Raw genomic sequence first — 22,956 nt, 5'->3', positions numbered from 1 at the left:
CAGGGTCGCTAGGACGATTCTGAGCCACGCCCACCCAGGGTCCCACCTGCGTGAGGAACAAGAAGCATTATGTGCCTGGAATACACCAGCTGGCTGGCGATTCAGCCCCTTGCTTTGGAAACATTGCCTGGCACCAAGTTTGAAGATACATAGTCAGGCTTTGTCCAAAAGACTAGACAACCGGCCATTATTTAAGTCCTCAAAAAGACAGCATTAGTCACACACTCTTCTCTCTGTGAGGCGGCTGGCTGGCCCTTCTAAACAGAACCTTGACTTTTATAAGCTCCTGAGCAAAGAAGTTGTATAGGACGATCTGGAAGGAAGGGAAAAATCTTTCAGCCTCCCCACTCACCCACTCCATCACCCAATCCCTGATGTCTTATGCAACAGTAGTTTCATTGTTGGGAAACCCAGCTTTCTTTGACCGTTTTTCTGTCTTGCTTACTAAGCTCAGAAAGGATAATGGATTTGGCAGAGAGTGGAGGCCCAGCCTCCTAATGGTTCCTTTCCCAGGAAGAATATCTCCAATGGTTGCGTTAATTTGGTGTGCCCAAACGGTAGCCTGTGTGCTGATGACCTGTGTCACTTACCTGCATCTCTCTGACTAATCTCCTCTCTGTTGTTGTTCATCCGTTTAGGTGGATACCCTTCGCCATGTTATCAGCCAGACAGGAGGATACAGTGACGGACTCGCAGCCAGTCAGATGTACAGTCCGCAGGGCATCAGTGTAAGAAAACAAGGCTCCCCCCACCCTTTGTTTCTATTCTATCACTGCCAATTATTTCAAAGCCATAGGGCTCAGAATGCCACTTAGTAGGACTTATCTTAGCTTTACGGTCACCTAGTTTCTTGTTTCTGTATCAGTCATGCCATCGGCAGCATTCTACCCTCAAAAAAAGTGGCGATTGGGCAGGCTTCATGCAGGCAGCTGGCGTCTAGGGCTGTCACACACAATCAGTGTTTGCATGGCACCTGCGGCCACATGCTTTCAGCTGAGAGGGGCTGCCAAACAGGTGACACCTTGTACAGTGGTAGGAGATGTCGCCACAAGCAGGGACCTGAGAACCTGATGGGGAAGGGCCGGTAACCGGAATCCCCTGCATCCTGGTCTGTGGTCTTTAACAAAACACCTTTCTCCAATCTAAGGATGATTTAAAAAAAATTAACACAGAGGCTGGCGAGGTTGAAGGGGTGGGGAGGGGTGCAGACCATCTTCTACTTGTTCTTGGGTGCACTGGCGGCTCCTGACTAGCATGAAAATTCATAGCGACAAGCCATGTCGCACAGAGTGAAATCGATCAGACAGACACAAGGAGAACCGAGTGTAGATTTGGGACAGCAATCCAACTTGATTTCTCAGATCAATCGTCCGCTATCTCAGCAGCGGTGACAGCAAGCTGGGACAAGAGGGCAGTCTGGAAAAGGAGGCTGTTCTTTGGATCAGGGGTGATTTCCTAGGCTTTTAGAGGTCATGAGATGCTCCAGTAGAACTACTGGCTCAGAACTAACTAAGAAAACTGTGATTGGATGACAGTGAGGATTTTCTTTTTCGTTTCTGTTGTTGGGATTAAAATACATGGGGACGGAAGGAAGGAAAGGTGGGCATTGTATATTAGTGTAATCCTCGCCTATACTAATTGAGGTATGGCATCTGCAATGAAAATACTGAGAGCTTTTCAGTTCTACATTGGTGAAATTGTACATGACAATGGCCAGACTGGAAGGAAACAAGAGGGTACCAGCTGTTTCATCAGATGAGGAATGGTTGAAAAAAATTAGGAATTCTTAACCTATTAAAGAGAAGGTTTGATGGTAAGTAATAGTTAGAGACATGCTGTCATCTCTGAGATATTGGCTTCATTCTGAATGATCTAAAGGGAGTAGGGTAGAATCCTGAGTAGAAACATTTTACTTCAACATTGGAGGGGCCTTTTTTACAGTCAGTGCTGTCCAAAGAAGGGGTCTATTGCCTATGGAAGCCAAGGATTCCCTATCATTGGAGCATGCAGGCATGGTTTGGCTAAGTATTAATACTTGGTCAGGATGTTGTGGAAGAGGGTTAAGTACCAGGTGGTAACTGTCTTGGTGACTTTCAAGGCCTCTTCCAAGTAAGAATTCTTTATTTTCTACCTTCCTTTGGCAAAATATCCTCTGAATTTCTATAATATTTGTCAAGCTCCTCTCTGGGAGGGAAGTAGGAGGTCAAAGCTGACCCTGTTAAACATACTCTAGGCACCTTTGTCTGTTTTTTAGAAAGTTTCCAGAGCAGAAGGATTTTTCCCTTCTTGTGCTTATACTAATTATTATTCTTATATTCATGGCTGACTTGCTAGGTGCCTGCTTAGAAAAATCCAAGACAGTATGATGGAGAATTCTCTTCTCAAAAATGGATTCCAAATGAATTAAGTTGTTCTTTGTTGGGGGAGAGGGATTTGTTCAAGTGCATAGGCATGTATACATTGCCTGGAACTTTTTGAGCTGGAATATAGGTCTTTCCAGGAAAAGTTTTGCTCTGTGTGTAAGTGGATGAGAGGAACATGATGAAGGAAAAGAGTGTGGGGAGGAGACTGCGGGCACACTCAGAACGAGAACTGAAGAAACTCTACGTGACTGGGCAGGAAGTTGGGCTGACAGTTCTGCTATTTGGCATCTTTCCTAATTGAGCAGAAGAGAGCCGCCCTCAGACTCAGGAGGCTCACCATGGGCCCCTCTGACGTCATCTGGTGGGCTGGGAATCATTTCTGAAATAGTGTAACCACACATGTGCAGACTATTATGTCTGATTACATAAACCCACCACAAAAAACTGGGCTGGAAAATGCCACTTGAAAGAGTCTCATTTTGCATTAATTTTTTTCCCCTGTGAACTGTGTTTATTTTATTTCAGGGTCTTTAGTACACAGGGTAAATGAATCAAAGGCTGATCATGATATGGTCTGGTCTTTTGGTATCAATTTTAAGTTGTGTCACCTGCAGGAGACTAAGCTTGTCAGAGCTATTTTTAGAGAGTGGTATTAGATGCCGAGACATGCGTATGTACAGAGAGGGGTACTGGCTGCTAGGAGGAGAGAGAGAGAAAAAGGAGTGAGATGAGAAGAGACAAGGACAGGAATGAAAGATTTGAGCCAAGGAATAAAAATAAACAATTCCAAAACCCAAGGAGGCAATGGAATTCCCAGCTGGGCTCTGGATTGTGTTTCACTCGGCGGAGGACATTTTCTGGGCAGCCTTTATCTGCTCTCCTGACTAGGTTTTACAGCACCCACATCTTATCCAACCAGCGTCTGTTTTAAATCTCATGGAGTTCAGACCACTTGCATTAACTCAGCCCATGTAGCAATGGGGTCACAATGTGTAGTGGTAAGAACCCTGCGCTGGGAGCTGAGAGACTCTGGTCCTTGTTACTCACATGTGTCCATGGACAGACATCAAACCTTGTCTTTATAAAATGGGGGTAGGAATTCCCACTCTTAATACCTTCATGGCTGCTTTAGGGGAAATGAGAAAATAGGTAGGAAAGGGCTTGGCAAAGCATCAGTTGTTCCACATGAGTGCAGATGAAATGTTGTAAGTGATAACTTTCTAATTTGACCTTTTTTCTCTGTGTGAGCGGTTTTTCCAGTAGGTAGTTTCTAGGAGAAGGCAATGGCACCCCACTCCAGTACTCTTGCCTGGAAAATCCCATGGATGGAGGAGCCTGGTAGGCTGTAGTCCATGGGGTCACTAAGAGTCAGACACAACTGAGTGACTTCCCTTTCACTTTTCACTTTCATGCATTGGAGAAGGAAATGGCAACCCACTCCAGTGTTCTTGCCTGGAGAATCCCAGGGACGGGGGAGCCTGGTGGGCTTCCGTCTATGGGGTCGCACAGAGTCAGACACGACTGAAGCGACTTAGCAGCAGCAGCAGCAGTGAAGATAGGTTAGGACACAGTTGCCATTTTTTCCCCTCTTCTGATGGAAAGGTATGCTTTTGAAAAGGATACAGAGTTATACAAGGCTTAAGGACCCCCTTTCTTAGCCATGGTGAGCGTTAAATTATAGCTCCTTAAGTGCTTTGTGTTCTCAAATGACAACGGGCAGTGTTTACTGGGCTTAGAGTGGTTCTAAGAGATGGAGGGAGATTATTGCACTTCTCCGTCCATCAGACAGGCTGAAAGATCACTTAGCTCTCAAAGCCACTCTTTCCTTTCCTTTCCCATGGCCACCACCCTCCTTCTAGAAAAGTTTATTAGCTAGCTATTGTGCATATTTCTTAATTACCATTACTGCCTTCAGTGTCTCCTTTCTCTTACCCACATCCCCTGAATTTTGTCATTCCTTGCCCAGAAATCATGAGCACCTCTCTGTTGCCCACCTAAGAAAATGCAGTCCCTGAGTCTGACATTCAGAATCCTCTACTCTCTGGCCCTGTCTGCCTCTCCATCCCCCTCATCCTGTCATCCAGTAATCTTTGGATGCCAAGCAGTGTGGTCAGCTCACCTTTACCTGGCTACACACATCCCCCAGCCTTCACACCTGTGTGTCATCTATGGCAATGTCCTTTCTTCTATATTACCTTCCGTGTCCCACCCACTCCCCCACGTCACTGACTGTCCCACACCTAGCTCCTCCTCACTGTTTGTCTTCTTAACCCTCCTTTCCCTCTTCTCTCTATCATATATATACATTCCCTTGCATTACAGATATGTGCACAGACACACTTCACACTCTCTGTATTTCATTCCCAAATACATGTCCTAAAATGTATATATTAGTTGCTCAAAATATGTTTGTTGAATGAATAAATCAGATAGAAGGAGACAAGTTACCACTGAATTTTAAAATGCCACATAATTACATAACAGCTGTAAAGGATCCAGCAATGACTTTTCTCTTAAATGAGTTACTAACTCACAATAGGCTCTCTTTTTAACTCAAAAAGCTTTTTAAGTATTCCTTTTTGGAAAAACTTTTTGACCAAGGCAAATTCTCTGAGAATAAGAGTCAGATCAGCATTAAATAAATTAAGCTGTACAGTGATGATATTTTCAAGAGAATTATCACTTTGAATTCTTTAATGGTATCTTTCCTAAAAGAATCCCCTTACCAAAACCTGTTTATGGGGTAGCCATCCATATAGCAAGAGAATATCTTTTCTTTTAAAAAAAATTGATAACTATAGATGATTTAAAATATTGTGTTAATTTCTTCTGTGCAGCAAAGTGACTCAATTATACATACACACATTCTTTTTCATATTCTTTTCCGTTATGGCTTGTCACAGGGTGTGGAATATAGCTCCTTGTGGTATACAGCAGGACCTTGTTGTATATCTATCCTATATATAATAGTTTGCATCTGCTAATGCCAAACTCCCAGTCCTTCCTTCCCCTCCCCCCAGCCCCCCTTGGCAACCACAAGTCTGGAGAACATCGGTTTTTATGGGGTTCTCAATGCTGTCTCTACCAGACTTTGGACCAGAACCTGTACGAACAGGTGAAAAGTAGCAGCAGCGTGAAGTCAGGAAACTTGGATTCTTCTTGTGGCTTTTCTTCTGGCAAGTCTCTTCGTCTCTATATCATTCATCTGTCAAATTTTCCCAATGAGTAAGCTCTAAGGTCCTTTCAGCTTAGTTAACTCTGGAGTCCTACAAGTATGTTTTTTGATTTCTACTGTTCACTCCAGGGACCCCAGACTCAACCGTAGGCTCCTCTCACCAGACAACTTTCCCATTTGAGTTCGCCTCCACCATGCTTTCTCCCTGCTCCATCACTTACCCCCGATCGGATCTAGAGGGAAGGAGAAAGCTTGCCTCATGTGAACTTCTTCCTTTGAATTCAGAGATTTGTGGTGGCAGAAAGCATTCAGTTTTTAGAGTGAAATGATTTATTTTTAATTATTTTAGAATGTGACATAAATGAGTAAGTTCACTCCAGTCCCCTCTTAAATGTTGATAGATAACCAATGTAAGAGTTTTCTTACTCAAAAGATGAAGTGAAAATGGAAATAAAGTGTTGGTATTCTCTCTATAAAGGCAGAGTGCCATTAACGTCAGTTGATGAAAGAAAAAGAAAAATCTCATTGGTTTTCCTTTGTGATAATCATAGTAGTGGAAAAATAGCGATGAAGCTTTGATCTTTGTAAACCATAACGTACGTGTTTTTATTTTTGTTTTTGCTTTTTCCCATGTTAGGCAAAGGGACAAAAGGACATTTACAAAGAAAATAAATAAAAAGTAGAAATTGAGGCAAAAAATAGTGAACTATTTTAGTGAACATGTTTCAGGCATTTGGATATCACAGAGGTTACTTGGTAATACTTGGCCACATGCCATCATTTTAATTTTTTCTTAACTGCTTCTGAGAGACTTCTTTCCAGTTAAAGTATATAAGATGTTGCCACATGTGGAATTGTAGGGAATTGTGGGGAATGAGAATGATAATTAAAATCATATGCAGATCTTTAAAAACTCACTTTAATTATATGAAGTCTTAATTGTTATACCGAACCAAATGTGAATTTTGAAGATATTAAAACATTCAGATGTGCCCCCAGTTAGTTGCCTTTGGGTTCCTCTGGTCCTATGGACAGGTAGCAGTGAACAGCCCCAGGCTCGTGGGTAAAGAGTGTGAGGACAGGCTTGAGCATAGTGAACCTGCATCTGCAGGGTTGAAGGCAGGGGTACAGAGCTGATGGACTCCTGCCTTCCAGAAGCCTATAGCCTGGTTCTCCCTGATGACAGAGCCTAAAGGAAACAGAGTAAGTCCCTTTAGCGTCTTACATGATGTGGCCTTTAAGCCTTAATACTGTATCGACTGAGCATCTGAGACCAGAAAAGTATTCTGTTTGAGTCCACAATAGTTGAAGCAAAAAAAAAATCCCAATATTGTAATTTCATATGCAATCCATTGGTTTTCCTCAGCTGCCAGGTAAAAGTCCTTATAGGTATAAAAGGTGAGTGAGGCCAGATCATTCAATGGCATATTCATATATTTATTCATTCATTTATTCATATATTCATTCATCTATTCATTCAATAAATATATCATCAATAGCATTTTGACCTAAGGGAATGAGGCTACTTCATAATATATTCAGGTCAAGTTGGAGACCCTGATGCCAGTCAGGATGTATTTTTAACTTTCAGTCTCACACAACACTTTATTTGAGATTAGGCTTCCTGTTCTTGGAATACTAGGTAGGACAAGGGAACCAATAAATTCTGTAGTTTAGGAGGGGATTTGAAATTAAGTTATAAAGCAAAAGAGGGGAATTCAAGACCAACTAGCAATAGTTTGAGAAATCTACTCCCCTCCTGACAAAAATGTCATACCATGGACCTATAATAAAGTATCCTTTTGTGGAGATGACGTTCTCTTTAGAAGTAGAAGTAGTCACAAAGAATTTTGTTGATCTCAAACCTAGTGATACAGTCAGTCCAAACATGACCACATTTAAAGTGTATGTGGGGAAACGTGTGTACGTATCCTTCATTTCTGCTACTTTCTGCCTGTGTGACTGGACAAGTCACCTTCTCTCGATAGGATTCAGTTTCCTGAACTCTAGAAAGGACAGTTGAGCTGAATGATGTCAAAGGCCTCTTCTAGTATCCCTGTTCTTACAAGCATGATGTTTTTCCATTCCTAAGAAAATATGGGAGGAAAGGAAATATACTTAAAAGCTATAAGGAAAAGATAAATTTGTATTTTGGGGAAGAGTGTCACCTATGATATAACAATGGTACCATGCTATTTTCACTGAAATTGATACATCATCCTGCCCATTTGGGCCCACACGTGTCCCTGGACAGTCATGCTGTTCTTGGGCTAGGACCAGGTTAGTTGTTCCAGATTCAAGTCGCCCCTGCCTTCTGCTCTATAAAGAAAAAAAATTACAACCTCCAAAGGGCAGTTTGTTTTTGTGGTTGCTCCTGAAGGTGGCATAGCCCCTTAGACCTAAGTAAATATTAAGGTAATTAAATTGGCTGAATTCAATTGTGGAAAAAGTTGGTATTGATTTCAGAAGATGGCCCCCTTTCCCTCTGGGAAGGAGTTTCATGTTCTTAGACAAACTTATTTTCAGATAAAATATTAAACCTCTTTTAAAGAAAATACAATTGTTATTTTAAAATTCGGTACATTTAAAAAATCTCTATCTCTGGCTCTAATTGAGTTTAGGGAAATTCTATTCCACGTCTTTAAATATTCTCCATTTTCACAGAGATATAAAGCAGAAGGCATGACTGACTTGAGTCTGTAGTCAGATGCGTTATCCATTGTGCACCTGGCCCCGAGACAACTGACTTGAGTCTGAAGCAACTAACCAAAAAGTAAATGAATAAATGCTTTATTCAACAGATTTATTAAGAACCTTCTGATATCTGGTGCCAGGAACGCAAATATCAATAGGACATGGTTCTTGTACTCTGTAAAGTCACAGAAAGCTAGAAGGACTGGGAGTTCCCTGGTATAGTCCCCAGCTTCTCTGAAAGGGAAGGACTATGGCACCCAATATCATCAATGTAATATTATTTTTAAAGAATTTGGGGAATGGCCATCATAAAAGGTATTTACATATATATAATATTCCTATCAACTAAAAATATATGCTTATAAACATGGATTGACTTTGCCATTCATTTATAGATTTGCAAGGTGACTCTGCCAAAAGTTATGCTTTCCAAAAGAACTTTTTTACACCGGTGGAAATTTTATTGCTGTCCTATAAGTTAACCATTAGCCACACGTGGTTGTTAAGTACTTGAAATGTGGCTAGTGTGACTAAGAAAATGAATTTATTAATTGTGTCTAATTTGATGGCTGGTGGCTGCCATGTTGGACAGAGCAATTCTAGATGCTCTGCCCGTCCTGTAGTGGTCACCAAAAGTGGCACAAGAGTGTTCACACTGTGAAACAGTAGACTTCCTAACACAGAACACAGAAAGGCATGCTTTCTGCTTAAATAAGCCTTTCCTTGTATAAATTGAACTCTATTAAAAATTAACCATATGCAAGAAGTTAACTCAGATTAGTGTAATAATGTGCTTTAAACAATGAATTAATTATATGAAGGAAGATTGAAAATACAAAAACATAAATACCAACACTTATTATGGTTCCATTTGCAGCAATTTCCAACTCTGTCCTCCCCTAATCATCTAATCTAATAATTTTCCAAGCTTAAGCTATACATGTCTTTGAATTCATCTTGATTTAAACCTTTCTTTCTGTCTAAAAACCCTTTGGGAATTAGAGAGGACCAGTCTCTTTTTTGGAGAAGGCAGTGGCACCCCACTCCATTACTCTTGCCTGGAAAATCCCATGGACAGAGGAGCCTGGTGGGCTGCAGTCCATGGGGTCGCTAAGAGTCGGACACAACTGAGCCACTTCCCTTTCACTTTTCACCTTCATGCATTGGAGAAGGCAATGGCACCCCACTCCAGTGTTCTTGCCTGGAGAATCCCAGGGACGGGGGAGCCTGGTGGGCTGCCGTCTATGGGGTCGCACAGAGTCGGACACGACTGAAGCGACTTAGCGGCAGCAGCAGTCTCTGTTTCGGACCTCTCAGATGACCAGTCTTTGCTGGCAGCCTCTGCTTAGATGTTCCTTCCTCCCAAGTCAGCATCCTTTGCATCACCTGGGAGCTTGAGACCAATGAAGAATCTCAAGCCTCACCCAAACTCTTAAATCAGATTTCACGTGTTAACCAGATCCCATGATGATTCCTCAGCACACTGAGTTTGAGAAGCTCTGTTCTAGTGGGTAAAGCCTTTCAATACTGCCTAAGACTTCCCTAAGAAAAGGAATTATGTAGCTATCTTTGCATTAAAGATTCTTTTTTTTTCTTTTTTAATTTTTCCAGTTTTATTTTGAAATTTTCCAACATATAGAAAATTTAGAAGAGTTTTATAGCAAAACTTATCTGATACCTACCACCTAGATTCTGTCATTAAGGCTTTACTCCACTGGCCTCATCGTACATCCTTCTTTCATCTCTGTATCCTTCCACCCATCTATCAGTCCATCTTTTTTTCCTTTTTTGATGCATTTCAAAGACAACAGTGCACTTTCACCTAAATACTGAAAGTGAAAGTGAAGTCGCTCAGTCGTGTCCGACTCTTTGTGACCCCATAGACTGTCGCCTACCAGGCTCCTCTCTCCATGGGATTTTCCAGGCAATAGTCCTGGAGTGGATTGCCATTTCCTTCTCCAGGGGATCTTCCCAACCCAGGGCTCGAACCCAGGTCTCCCACATTGCAGGCAGATGCTTTACCGTCTGAGCCACCAGGGAAGTCCATATACTTCAAATAAATACTAATAAATAAATAAATACTGCTAGTCTAAATAAGTACTACTAGTATGTATATCACTTATTGGAGTTTGATATTTGTCTGTAGTTTTTTTCTCTTCTGAGGTAAAATTTTACACAATTAAATGTAAAAACAGTAAGCCTATAGTCTCTAAGTTTCATCTAAATTTCTTACCCTTCCCTTTCTTGGGTCTCCCCCTTTCTCATAGTTTACAAAACAATCAAAAAAGAAGGAAAAGGAAGCATGAACTGAGCACATGTTATCCACAGGAGAGCCTGTTCTTTGCCAGCCTGTCAGATGTTCCCCTCCTCTTTCCAGCCCTAGCTGCTTGCCACCCCTTCACTCTATCTCATACTCAAACGGGCCCATTTAAAATGGAGTAAGATGGTGGTTTATTCTACATTTGCTTTAGGTTCTGACTTGATGTGCCTGCTTTTAAGGCTTTTAAGACTTATAGCCCTCTTCCATACCAAGAACTTTCAAAATATATAGATATAGAGACCAATGATGTTTGGAAGTTAAATTATAATATGATTTCCTCACTTGTAAGAAATTACATTTCTCCTCGTTTAATCTTTTGCCATTTCTTCCCCTTTCTTCTCTAATGTCTTTTAGTTTGAAGTCAAATTCATTTTCTGAAACCTCCCCCAAACTTCTATGAGCTTATTAGTTTTTCAAACTCACACACCTGTCTAAAATCATACTCTATTTATATATCTCCTTCAGAAATTGATCTAGCCTGGGAGTGTGTAAGTCAGTCTCAGGAAACCTGTAGACCTAGAGGATGTTCTAACAGTTAGAGGATGAGGTTCTGATGAGGGAAGTTTCAGGTCCCTCTCTCATCAGAATTCAGGATAGAGGGACCCAGCATAACAACTGAGGGTTCTGTGCCTTTTTCGAGGGGTGGAAGAACAAAAGCACAATTAATTACATGCTTAATGTTCTGAGGATAACTTGAGCCTCCACCAGTATCCATGTCTATACTAAGAATACTAGCTCATAATATTTATTGAGTGCCCTATGACAACCCACTCCAGTTTTCTTAGGGGCTTTCCTGGTAAAGAATCTGGGCTCAGATGATAAAGAATCTGCCTGCAGTGCAGGAGACCTGGGTTCATTTCCCTATTAGAGAAGATTCCCTGGAGAAGGGAATGGCCATCCACTCCAGCAGTATTCTTGTCTGGAGAACTCCATAGACAGAGGAGCCTGTCCATGGGGTCGCAAAGAATCAGACACAATGGAGAGACTAACACTTTCAACTTTTCAGTTTAGACCAATGTCTTTATAAACATTCTCGTCTCCATTTTATACATGAGAAAATGGAGACTCAGAGAGGTTAAATGGTTTGCCCAAGATCAAACTGCTACTCAGTGATTGAGCCAGGATATGGACCCAAGATGGTCTAACTACAAAGCTTCTGTTCTTCCCCTTTATCCAGACCGACCCTTGAAACCCTAGTCCTTAAACGCTTAATTGAGGTGGTAAGAACCTTACAGTAAGAGAATCCATTATGTTTCCTGATAATTTATATTTTGGGGCCAGGCTGATGTGGGAAAGAGCTATAAGAACTCAGTTATGACTGTTCTGTTACATATCTTACCAGGGTAGGTAGCATCTAGAAGGTTTAAGGTTGATTAGTTCTTTTATTAAAAATAAATCTAAAAATTATATAGAAAGTCTTTACCTGGATACAGCTTACTCTATAGCACTACTGTGTCATATTTGGTTAGCCAACTTAGCCAGGGATCCAGTTATCATACACAAGATGGAAGACGAGCATTGAGGAAGCTGGGGCATTAACTATAGAAGTAACAGTTTTTCTAGATCAATAGAAAAGATAAGAGGGAGCCACCCTGCTTCACAGTGCCAGGACTTCTACCAAGTGTCCCTCTTTGTCAACACTTAATACTTGGCATTTTTAATAATTGAAATGAGTAAAAATTTTCAAAAATGAGTTAAATGAATAAGTGCAACAAAGTACATGGATCAGATCAGATCAGATCAGATCAGTCGCTCAGTCGTGTCCGACTCTTTGCGACCCCATGAATCGCAGCACGCCAGGCCTCCCTGTCCATCACCAACTCCCGGAGTTCACCCAGACTCACGTCCATTGAGTCAGTGATGCCATCCAGCCGTCTCATCCTCTGTCTTCCCCTTCTCCTCCTGCCCCCATTCCCTCCCAGCATCAGAGTCTTTTCCAATGAGTCAACTCTGTATGAGGTGGCCAAAGTACTGGAGTTTCAGCTTTAGCATCATTCCTTCCAAAGAAATCCCAGGGCTGATCTCCTTCAGAATGGACTGGTTGGATCTCCTTGCAGTCCAAGGGACTCTCAAGAGTCTTCTCCAACACCACAGTTCAAAAGCATCAATTCTTCGGTGCTCAGCCTAACAAGCTTTATTCATCTGTGGATGAATGAGACTAAAAAACAGAAGAAAATAATGGCAAATTATAAAGATCCAGGAAATAAGAGAAACATAATTAAGAAGAAAATAGGCAATGAAAGGATAAAAATAGCAAGAGGTGGAGAAAATTGCATGTGAAATGGCAAAACGAAGGTTGCAGGCAATTATGATACATGAGCAGTAAAGAGAACAATTAAAACATAAAATAAGCTAGAATGAGTGGTTGAAATAAATAGCATCCACTGAGAACATACTTACAAAAATTATAAAACAGATCAAGTAGTAATAAAATAAGGAAGTAGTATAAAGCAGCAAATTAAAGAACAGTTAAAAATCAATAAGAAGAGAAAATTAACAGACTAAAATGACATTTAATAATTGTATTAATAACTAACACTTATTGACTTCTTCCCATGTGTTAGGCATTTTAAATGCATTAGCTTATTTAATTCAAGTTTATTAAAATACTTAGGATATTTAAAAAATGTAAACAAAAAAAGTTTCAGATCAGATCAGATCAGTCGCTCAGTCGTGTCCGACTCTTTGCAACCCCATGAATCACAGCACGCCAGGCCTCCCTGCCCATCACCAACTCCCGGAGTTAACTGAGACTCACGTCCACTGAGTCAGTGATGCCATCCAGCCATCTCATCCTCTGTCGTCCCCTTCTCCTCCTGCCCCCAATTCCTCCCAGAATCAGAGTCTTTTCCAATGAGTCAACTCTTTGCATGAGGTGGCCAAAGTACTGGAGTTTCAGCTTTAGCATCATTCCCTCCAAAGAAATCCCAGGGCTGATCTCCTTCAGAATGGACTGGTTGAATCTCCTTGCAGTCCAAGGGACTCTCAAGAGTCTTCACCAACACCACAGTTCAAAAGCATCAGTTCTTCGGCACTCAGCCTTCTTCACAGTCCAACTCTCACATCCATACATGACCACTGGAAAAACCATAGCCTTGACTAGACGGACCTTTGTTGGCAAAGTAACGTCTCTGCTTTTGAATATGCTATCTAGGTTGGTCATAACTTTCCTTCCAAGGAGTAAGCGTCTTTAATTTCATGGCTGCAGTCACCATCTACAGTGATTTTGGAGCCTAGAAAAATAAAGTCTGACACTGTTTCCACTGTTTCCCCATCTATTTCCCATGAAGTGGTGGGAACAGATGCCATGATCTTCGTTTTCTGAATGTTGAGCTTTAAGCCAACTTTTTCACTCTCCACTTTCACTTTCATCAAGAAGCTTTTTAGTTCCTCTTCACTTTCTGCCATAAGGGTGGTGTCATCTGCATATCTGAGGTTATTGATATTTCTCCTGGCAATCTTGATTCCAGCCTGTGTTTCTTCCAGTCCAGCGTTTCTCATGATGTACTCTGCATATAAGTTAAATAAACAGGGTGACAATATACAGCCTTGATGAACTCCTTTTCCTATTTGGAACCAGTCTGTTGTTCCATGTCCAGTTCTAGCTGTTGCTTCCTGACCTGCATACAGATTTCTCAAGAGGCAGGTCAGGGTTTAGATGAGGATTATCTTCTCCCAGAAGTTCTTTCTAGTTGCTACATAGTATATACTTACTGCACTGGGCTTGGAATGGGAGTTCTGTTTTATCTATTTTTAAAGAGACCAGAAATCTGGATTTTGGCAATATTTTCTCTATTTATTTTTTTCTTTAAATTTTTAATTTATATTGAAGTGTAATTGATTAACAATGTTGTGTTAGGTTCAAGCACACAGCAAAGTGACTCAGTTATACATATACATGTATCTATTCTTTTTCAAGTTTTTTTTTTTTCCACATTTACTTATTACAGATTATTGAACAGAGTTCCATGTACTATACAGGGGAGGCTTGTTGTTTATCATTTTATTTTTTTAACTTTATATTTTATATTGGAGAATAGTTGATTACTTCCTCTCAGCCCAAGGTTTCTGAAGAGGATTCTAGTTTTGGATTTCAGCCTGCAATGCAGACCTGGTACCTAGCGGTTCATAATTCATGCTTTTTGCAGTGAACTACTAGAACCTATTGTCAAGAGGTTTTTCTTTACTTTTTTTCTTATTTTATTGTTGTAAATGAGTAACCAGCTTGTGGCTGGATTTTCTGTCTGTCTGGAACTGCTACATGTTTTTGTGTTTCTGTGGTCCAGAGTCTTCCTTTAGAGAATGGTTTTCCTTCTTTTTATTTCTATTTATCACATCCTTGTACCCATTTTTACCTCCAACTTACATATATATCCTGTTACCCAGTAATCTTTACTATTTCCCCTGAGAACTCTTTAATGGGTGTGTTCAAAGACCAGATATCTGTTGCTGTTTCTTCTCTTCCTCATACTTTTCTCTGGGACAGGTGTTGTCTCTGAGGACTTGAGCTTAATCTGTAATTCCTTCATTTATTCATTCATTCACTCTTTAGATCGGCAGACATTTGCTTGGAATGTATTATTAACCAGTAATTTTTGTGGCATTGGGACACAGAAAACAAAAAGGAGATCAAGAGCTTCTTCTCAAGCAACTCTCCATCTCGTCCAAGTTAATTGCTATGTTTAACCTCCTTCCTTTGACCCTATTTTTGTAGAATGGGAAAAACAACTGATTAATACTCTTCACAGGTAATTATATTTTGAGAGAGTCGTGAAATCACCTGCTAACGCTTTCTTCTCCAGGCAAAAGAGTCTCTCTTAACCTCTATCTTCCTTCCTCAGACCTACATTAGACTGTTAATTGCGCTGGTCTTTTGCCCAACGAGCTCTGGAGGTTGGCCATGCCCTTTCAGACATGCAAGACAAAGATCTAAATGAGATATGAACTTTCCTTCCTATTTTGTTTCAATTTTACATTTACTTTTTTATTACCAATATTTAATGTAGAAAATTTGGAGAATGCAACAAAATCACACAGAAGAAAATTACTGTTAACTTTATGCTTGGCAGCCTCCTAGCATTTTGTGTATAAGTATGTTTTGTGTGGGTGTACAAAAGTTAGGATCATATGGAACACATCATTTTGTAACCTACTTATTTTACTAAAAATATATTATGAATATTTTCCATATCATTAAACATTCTTCTCAAACATAAGTTTAATAGCTGCATAAGAGCTTGTTACTGGGAAAGTCCATAATTTATTTAATCAGTCTCTACTGTATAACATTTAAGCTTTTTTCTTTTTTATCACTATTATTAATAACACCATGGTAAACATCATAGTACAGAAAATTCAGTGCATATTTTGCATTATTTCCTTGAACAAATTCTAAGAAATGGAGTTGCTGGATCAAAGGATATGACAAAATCTAAGGCCTTTGTGATGTAAGGTAAACTTTTCTCCTGGAAATGCCTATTAATTTATGGTTCCCACAAGCATTTTTGATCCTTTCCATTTCCTCATATTCTCAGTAACAATGTTTTAGCAGTCTTTCAGTCTTTGTCGATTATCACATTATACAATGACATCTCATTTTTAGATTAATTTAATTTGTATCTCTTTGATTTACTAATGATTGAACATTTTTCATTTGTATAAGCAGGGTGACAGTATACAGCCTTGATGGACTCCTTCCACAATATGGAACAAGTCTGTTATTCCATGTTCAGTTCTAACTGTTGCTTCTTGACCTGCATACTGATTTCTCAGGAGTCTGGTATTCCCATCTCTTTAAGAATTTTCCATACTTTGTTGAGATCCAGACAGTCAAAGGCTTTGGTGTAGTCAGTAAAGCAGAAGTGGATGTTTTCCTGGAACTCTCTTGCTTTTTCTATGATCCAACGAATGTTGGCAGTTGGTCTCTTGTTCCTCTGCTTTTTCTAAATCTACGTTGAACATCTGATAGCTCTCAGTTCATGTACTGTTGAAGGCCTGGAAAATTTTGAGCATTATTTTGCTAGCATGTGAGATGAGTGCAATTGTATGGTAGTTTGAACGTTCTTTGGCATTGCCTTTCTTTGGGATGAAGATGAAAACTGACCTTTTCCAGTCCTATGACCACTGCTGAGTTTTCCAAATTTGCTAGCATATTGATTGCAGCACTTTTAACAGCATCATCTTTCAGGATTTGAAATAGCTCAACTGGAATTCCGTCACCTCCACTATCTTGACTTTGCATTTCAGGATGTCTGGCTCTAGGTGAATGATCACACCATCATGGTTATCTAGGTCACCAAGATCTTTTTCTTGTAGTTTTTCTATGTATTCTTGCCAGCTCTTCTTAATCTCTTCTGCTTCTATTAGGTCCTTACTGTTTCTCTCTGTTATTGTGCCCATCTTTGCATGAAATGTTCCCTTGGTATCTCTAATTATCTTGAAGAGATCTCTAGTCTTTCCCCGGTCTATTGTTTTCCTCTATTTCTTTGCTTTGATCACTGAGGAAGGCTTTCTGTTCTCTCCTTGCTATTCTTTGGAACTCTGCATTCAGATGGGTTTATCTTTCCTTTTCTCCTTTGCCTTTTGCTTCTCTTCTTTTCTCAGCTATTTGTAAGGCCTCCTCAGACAACCATTTTGCCTTTCTTTTTCTTGGGGATAGTCTTGGTCACCACCTCCTGTACAATGTTACAAACCTCTGTCCGTAGTTCTTCAGGCACTCTTATCTATCAGATCTAATCCCTTGAATCTGTTTGCCACTTCCACTGTATAATCATAAGGGATTTGACTTAGGTCATACCTGAATGGTCTAGTGGTTTTCCCCACTTTCTTCAATTTAATTCTGAATTTTGCAATAAGGAGCTCCTGATCTTGTTTTTGCTGACTGTATAGAGCTTCTCCATCTTTGCCTGCAAAGAATATAATCAATCAGATTTTGGTATTGACTATCTGATGATGTCCATGTGTACAGTGTGTTGTTGGAAGAGGGTATTTGCTATGGTCAGTGCATTCTCCTGGCAAAACTCTGTTAATCTTTGCCCTGCTTCATTTTGTACTTCAAGGCCAAACTTGCCTGTTACTCCAGGTATCTCTTGACTTCCTACTTTTGCATTCTAATCCCCTATGATGAAAAGGACAACTGTTTTTGGTGTTGGTTCTAGAAGGTCTTGTAGGTCTTCATAGAACCATTCAACTTTAGCTTCTTCGACATTAGTGGTTTGGGCATAGACTTGGATTGCTGTGATATTGAATGGTTTGCCTTGGAAACGAACAGAGATCATACTGTCATTTTTGAGATTGCGCCCAAATATTACATTTCAGACTCTTCTGTTGACAATGAGGACTACTCTATGTCTTCTAAGGGATTTTTGCCCACAGTAGTAGAGGTAATGGTCCTCTGAATTAAATTTGCCCATTTCCATCCATTTTAGCTCACTAATTTCTAAAATGTCGATGTTCACTCTTGCTATCTTGTTTCATTACTTCCAATTTACCTTGATTCATGGACCTAACATTCTAGTTTCCTGTGCAATATTGTTCTTTACAGCATTGGACTTTACTTCCATCTCCAGTCACATCCACCACTGCACGTTTTTTTCACTTTGGCTCTGTCTCTTCATTCTTTCTGGAGCTATTTCTCCACTCATCTCCAGTAGCATACTGGGCACCTACTGACCTTGAAAGTTCATGGGGTTCTCGAGGCAAGAATACTGAAGTGGTTTGCCATTCTCTTCTCCAGTGGACCACATTTTGTCAGAACTCTCCACCATGACCCATCCGTCTTGGGTGGCCCCACATGGCATGGCTCATAGTTTCATTGAGTTAGACAAGGCTGTGATCCAAGTGATCGTTTGGTTAGTTTTCTGTGATTTTGGTTTCGTTCTATCTTCCCTCTGATGGATAAGAATAAGCTTATCCTGATGGAAGCTTCCTGATGGGAGAGACTGGCTGTGGGGGAATCTGGTTTTGTTCTGATGGGCAGGGCCATGCTCAGTAAATCTTTAATGCAATTTTCTATTAATTGGCATGCCTGTGTTCCCTTTCTGTTGTTTGGCCTGAGGCCTAACTATAGTAGGGGTAATGTCAGTAATGGCAACCTCCTTCAAAAGGACTTTTTCCTGCACTTTTTTATTCAGTGCCCCTGACCCCGCAGCAGGCCACTGTTGACCCACGCCTCTGCTGGAGACTCTTGGACACTCACAGGCAAGTCTGGCTCAGTCTCCTGTGGGGTCACTGCTCCTTTCTCCTGGGTCCTGGTGCACACAAGGTTTTGTTTGTGCCCTCGAAGAGTCTGTTTCCCCAGTTCTGTGGAAGTTCTGTTATCAAATCCCACTGGCCTCCAAAGTCAAATTCCCTGGGAGTTTCAGTCCCTTTGCCAGATCCCCAGGTTGTCTATCCTAAAACTTTCTTAACAGTATGAGAATTTCTTTGGTATAATTGTTCTGCAGTTTGCGGGTTGTCTGTTTGGTGATTCTACGGTGGGTCTAATGGTGACCTCCTCCCAGGAGAGCTTATGCCACATGCTGCATGTCCCAAGTCTACTGCAGCCAAAACCCCTGTCTGCATGGCCTGCCACTGCTCACCTATGCCTCCCTAGGAGACATTCAAACACTCAAAGGCTTACATAAGAAGGATATAATTCCATTTCTCACTCGGTCAGTATTTAGAAAATAGAGAAAATTTTGTTTCTCAGTGGAGGAGGATGCATGAGGAATAAGGCCCCAGGTCTCATTCTGTCTGTTTCTGTGGAAAGTTCTTCAGAGTGAAAGCTGGATAGTTACCCTAGGAAAACTAAGTGATCTTAAAAGAAATCTGAATGCTGCAATCTGAATTAGCATGACATTTTCTGTATTTCTCGTGTATGGAAAAACTCAGGACTATAAAATAGAAATCAATAGTTGTCTAAAAGAACCAGGAGATACATTAGTCTGTCAAAACTTTCCTTGAAGATTTATCCCATCTTTAGTATTTCCCTAAGAATTAGGAGTTGCCCAGTAAGTCATTGACTAGTTTATAGCCAGGTGGAAGAAATAAAGCTACATATAATTTAAAAGCTTACTTATGACCTTAGCTAAACTTGTCTGAAAAATGGTCTTTTGAGTGATTAGATGTTTTCTCATATTTTGGAGCCTCTATCTGTCTCCTTGCATCTTCTTTTACCATCTGAAAGGTAGCACATTCTTCTAGATGATTAAATTTTGACATTTCACCATCATCAGTCCCCTTGTCTGCCTTTCTCATTCCCTAGCAGAACACATACAGAAAAGCCAAGTCAGACTCCTGAGCCCACTGCACAGCTGGAAGATTTCCGCTGCACAGATTGCTGGGACAGTCTAAAAGGAAAAAAAAAATTAAAATTTAAAAAACAACCCACTTTTATACTTGGATGAGAATCTCGGAATGAAAGAGATTATCCGCCAGCATCCACTGAAGATATCTGGGGTGGTGTGAAAATAATACAGCATTCTTGAATATGCAGTTTCCAGGCACTTGCCCTCATTTTGGAGGTAAATAGAATTCTCAAAACAACAGGATCATCCGCTAAATAAAGCACAGTGGAGCCTCGTTCCCCATTCTAGCACATTCCCCTCAACGATCTCTATCTGCCTTTCCCCTACTACTTCCCAACATCCCACCCTACCCCCATCCTTCTGTTAGCTGTAATGACCCTGCAAACACTAAATGGCATTTGAGTGCATTAAGCAGCAGACTCTCCGGTGACATGGCAATTATGGCTCTGAAATAGATTTGGTGCGTCACGGAAGATAAGGGTTTTGAAAGTTTCTGTTGTGATTATAGCCTGTAACTCCCACAAATAATAGGCTTCAAAATAAGAGGCTGCCAACGGAGCCTTTGTGGCTTTGTCTCAGTGATGGCACGTAAATTGCTATTAATGTCCTAAGTGTACTTGAATATGCCAGTCTTTGGGATGTGAAGTTGGCTCGGTGTCTCTCTTTACGCAGCATGTCATTGTTGGTCTGATAATCTGGGGTAATTGCTGTCTCTTGGATGGTCAGGAAAGTGTAAGAGGCTTTAGCTTCCTGTGTGATGGTAAATAGCCTCACGGTTTACACCACGAGTTACGTGTGTTTCGTAGCGAGCCACCGTTTGTTGTTCAGGTGTGTATACAATCCCTGGGAGTGCCCTGAGTAGATAACAGCCTTTCAACAAAGCCAGGGCAAAATCAAAGGTCATGAAAATAAAATGAAGAATCTGGGCCTGTCTGTATCAGCCAATCAGTTAATTCATACTAAGAGTTAAAAAAAAAAATCCTTTGTTTGAATTTTTCATATTTGGCTATATGAGTGAATATAATTATCTGTTGTCTTAATAGAGCTATACGTTTCCAGCATCTGCAGTATTTCTCTGTGTGTATGCACAGTTTTAGGTGCTATAAGTATTTTCTGAACATGTATTAGCTCTACATCAAAATGATAAAGTGTGTGGAAGTTTTCCATGTTTTTGTACAGTTTGTAGATGTGTATAAGTGTGTGTGTGTGTGTGTGTGTGTGTGTGTGTGTGTGTGTTGGTTTTGTAGATCTGGGTGTAGAGGATGTTTATTCAGATATAAATATCTTTCTGCACAAAGACACTTCTATTTAGCTAAAGCAAGCTGAGCTTATTTTTCTTTGTCTCTAGAAAGTTAAATAAAATAAATTTGAAGTTTTCACTTCCTGTGTATACATTTAACCTAAGGATCCCCTAAGTCTGTGAGACATGGAAACCTTGTATATAACTGTCCTATTTGCACTTCAAACAGAAATCCCAAAGCATCCCAGCCTTAAACTCGGAAATGTACGCTACCTCATAGCCTGTACAAGCTACGAAAGGTTCAATCCAGACCATGCTCTGTGTCTCAAGTGCCTTACGCGGCAGTGTTAATTCTGGGCCTTCACAACTGATGAATTAGGAAAGGGTGAAACTCCGGAGGTGCCACAACAGATCTTGATCTCAGAGTTGACATACACGTGCCTTTCAGTCGTGTGTCACTGGCTACTGGCAGAACGGTGCACGGTAATGGTGCTGCCGTTTTGATTGAGTGCCCTTGAGTGCGTGCCACAAAAGGTTAGACGTAATGATTTGCAGTAAGAGAGTTCACAATCATACCAAACAAACTTGGATTGGGGTTCCCATCTTACTATACAGGTCTAAGCCCAGGAGTTGACATCACCAGTGGAAGATATAATGTATTAGCTAGAAAGATGGCAGGACGCATGGTGATTTCTCAGAAGTATGACCCCAGAAGAATAGAGTTTGTCTTGTTCAAAACCAAGTTTGGTAAGGTAAGTTGAGGCTTGGGAGTAGAAGGGATTAGAATCGCCTGAAAGACTTATTTGAGGCTGGTCTTGTGGATCATAGGTTCTGTCACCTTGAGAAACAGCACAAAGATTCCCTGAAGGTGAACTTAAGAGCCTGAGTCGTCTGCCTTCAGCCCTGAGATTGGTAGCAGCCATGCTCTACTTGTAATACACCACAAGCTTTTGAAACTTGAAATGTCCAAAAGCTATGGTATATAGTGGGGATGAAGTTTGGCAAATTCTTGTTTCTGAGTCCTAGGTTTCTGGCTTGAAAGGTAAGAATAGGAGTTTGCACTGACTTGTGTACTATTATATATTCATCAACCAAAGTAAGAGAATTACCATTAGGATTCCTGCATAATTACAAAGTTACCATGGGCACTAGCAGCCAGATGGCCTTGTAGTCACAGGGACAGGCCCCAAAGGAAGCTTTCATTTCTCTATTCATTCAACTCAAGGACTTAATTGAGCAGCTGCATGATCAGGCATGATCTTTGTCTTCTAATGACTGTAGTTAATGATTTATCATCTTTCTGAGGATTAAAATCAAAGCCCTTTACTGGCCTGCAGACCTTGACATGAGCAAGCCATCCCATTCTCCAGCCCCACCCTGTTGGGCTCACCACTCTACTCCTCTGCCCCCATCTTTCTGATCTTCTTCAGATCCTCAGAGCCTTTGGACAGATTTCTTCTTCTGCCTGGAGGGTTCTGTGTCCCGGCTCTCTACTTGCCTATTTTTCTGTTCACTTTTAGGTTGACTTTCCAGAAGCCCCAACCTCAGATCCCTGCTGTTCCCTCTCACAGCAGTTATTACCATCTGGAATCTGTGTTCTTTTGATGATGTATTGAATGTCTTATTTCCCACAAGACAGCAAGCCTCATGAGAGCAGACACCACATCTTTTAAAAATGTGTAGTATCTACCGTCGTATGCCTAGTACATAGTATGAGGTGGGCACTGAATGCATATTTGTAGAACTTAAGAATTAAAGGATTGCAGTGAATAAGATCTGGTGCTTACATGGATATTTACATGAATAAGAGCTACATGTGGTTAAATGTCAACATGAACATTCAAAAGGTCAGTCGTACTGGAATTTAGAGAAGTCGG

At 40.7% G+C, this 22,956-nt stretch overlaps 1 protein-coding gene across 4 annotated transcripts in view; it reads left to right on the top strand.

Annotated features, from left to right (window-relative positions):
- PBX1 (PBX homeobox 1) overlaps positions 1-22,956 on the top strand; it is a 335,328-nt gene that overhangs the window by 261,957 nt on the left and 50,415 nt on the right. For all 4 annotated transcript variants that reach the window (XM_019986747.2, XM_019986764.2, XM_070782593.1 and 1 more), the window contains one exon: positions 639-728. In XM_019986747.2, coding sequence (XP_019842306.2) covers positions 639-728 — 90 coding nt within the window. The remainder of the gene's footprint in view (positions 1-638; positions 729-22,956) is intronic.

This window comes from Bos indicus, chromosome 3, assembly GCF_029378745.1.
Source record: "Bos indicus isolate NIAB-ARS_2022 breed Sahiwal x Tharparkar chromosome 3, NIAB-ARS_B.indTharparkar_mat_pri_1.0, whole genome shotgun sequence".
NCBI lineage: Eukaryota > Metazoa > Chordata > Mammalia > Artiodactyla > Bovidae > Bos > Bos indicus.
The sequence above is the reverse complement of the archived record's forward strand: the minus strand, read 5'-3'. Positions and strand labels throughout refer to the sequence as shown.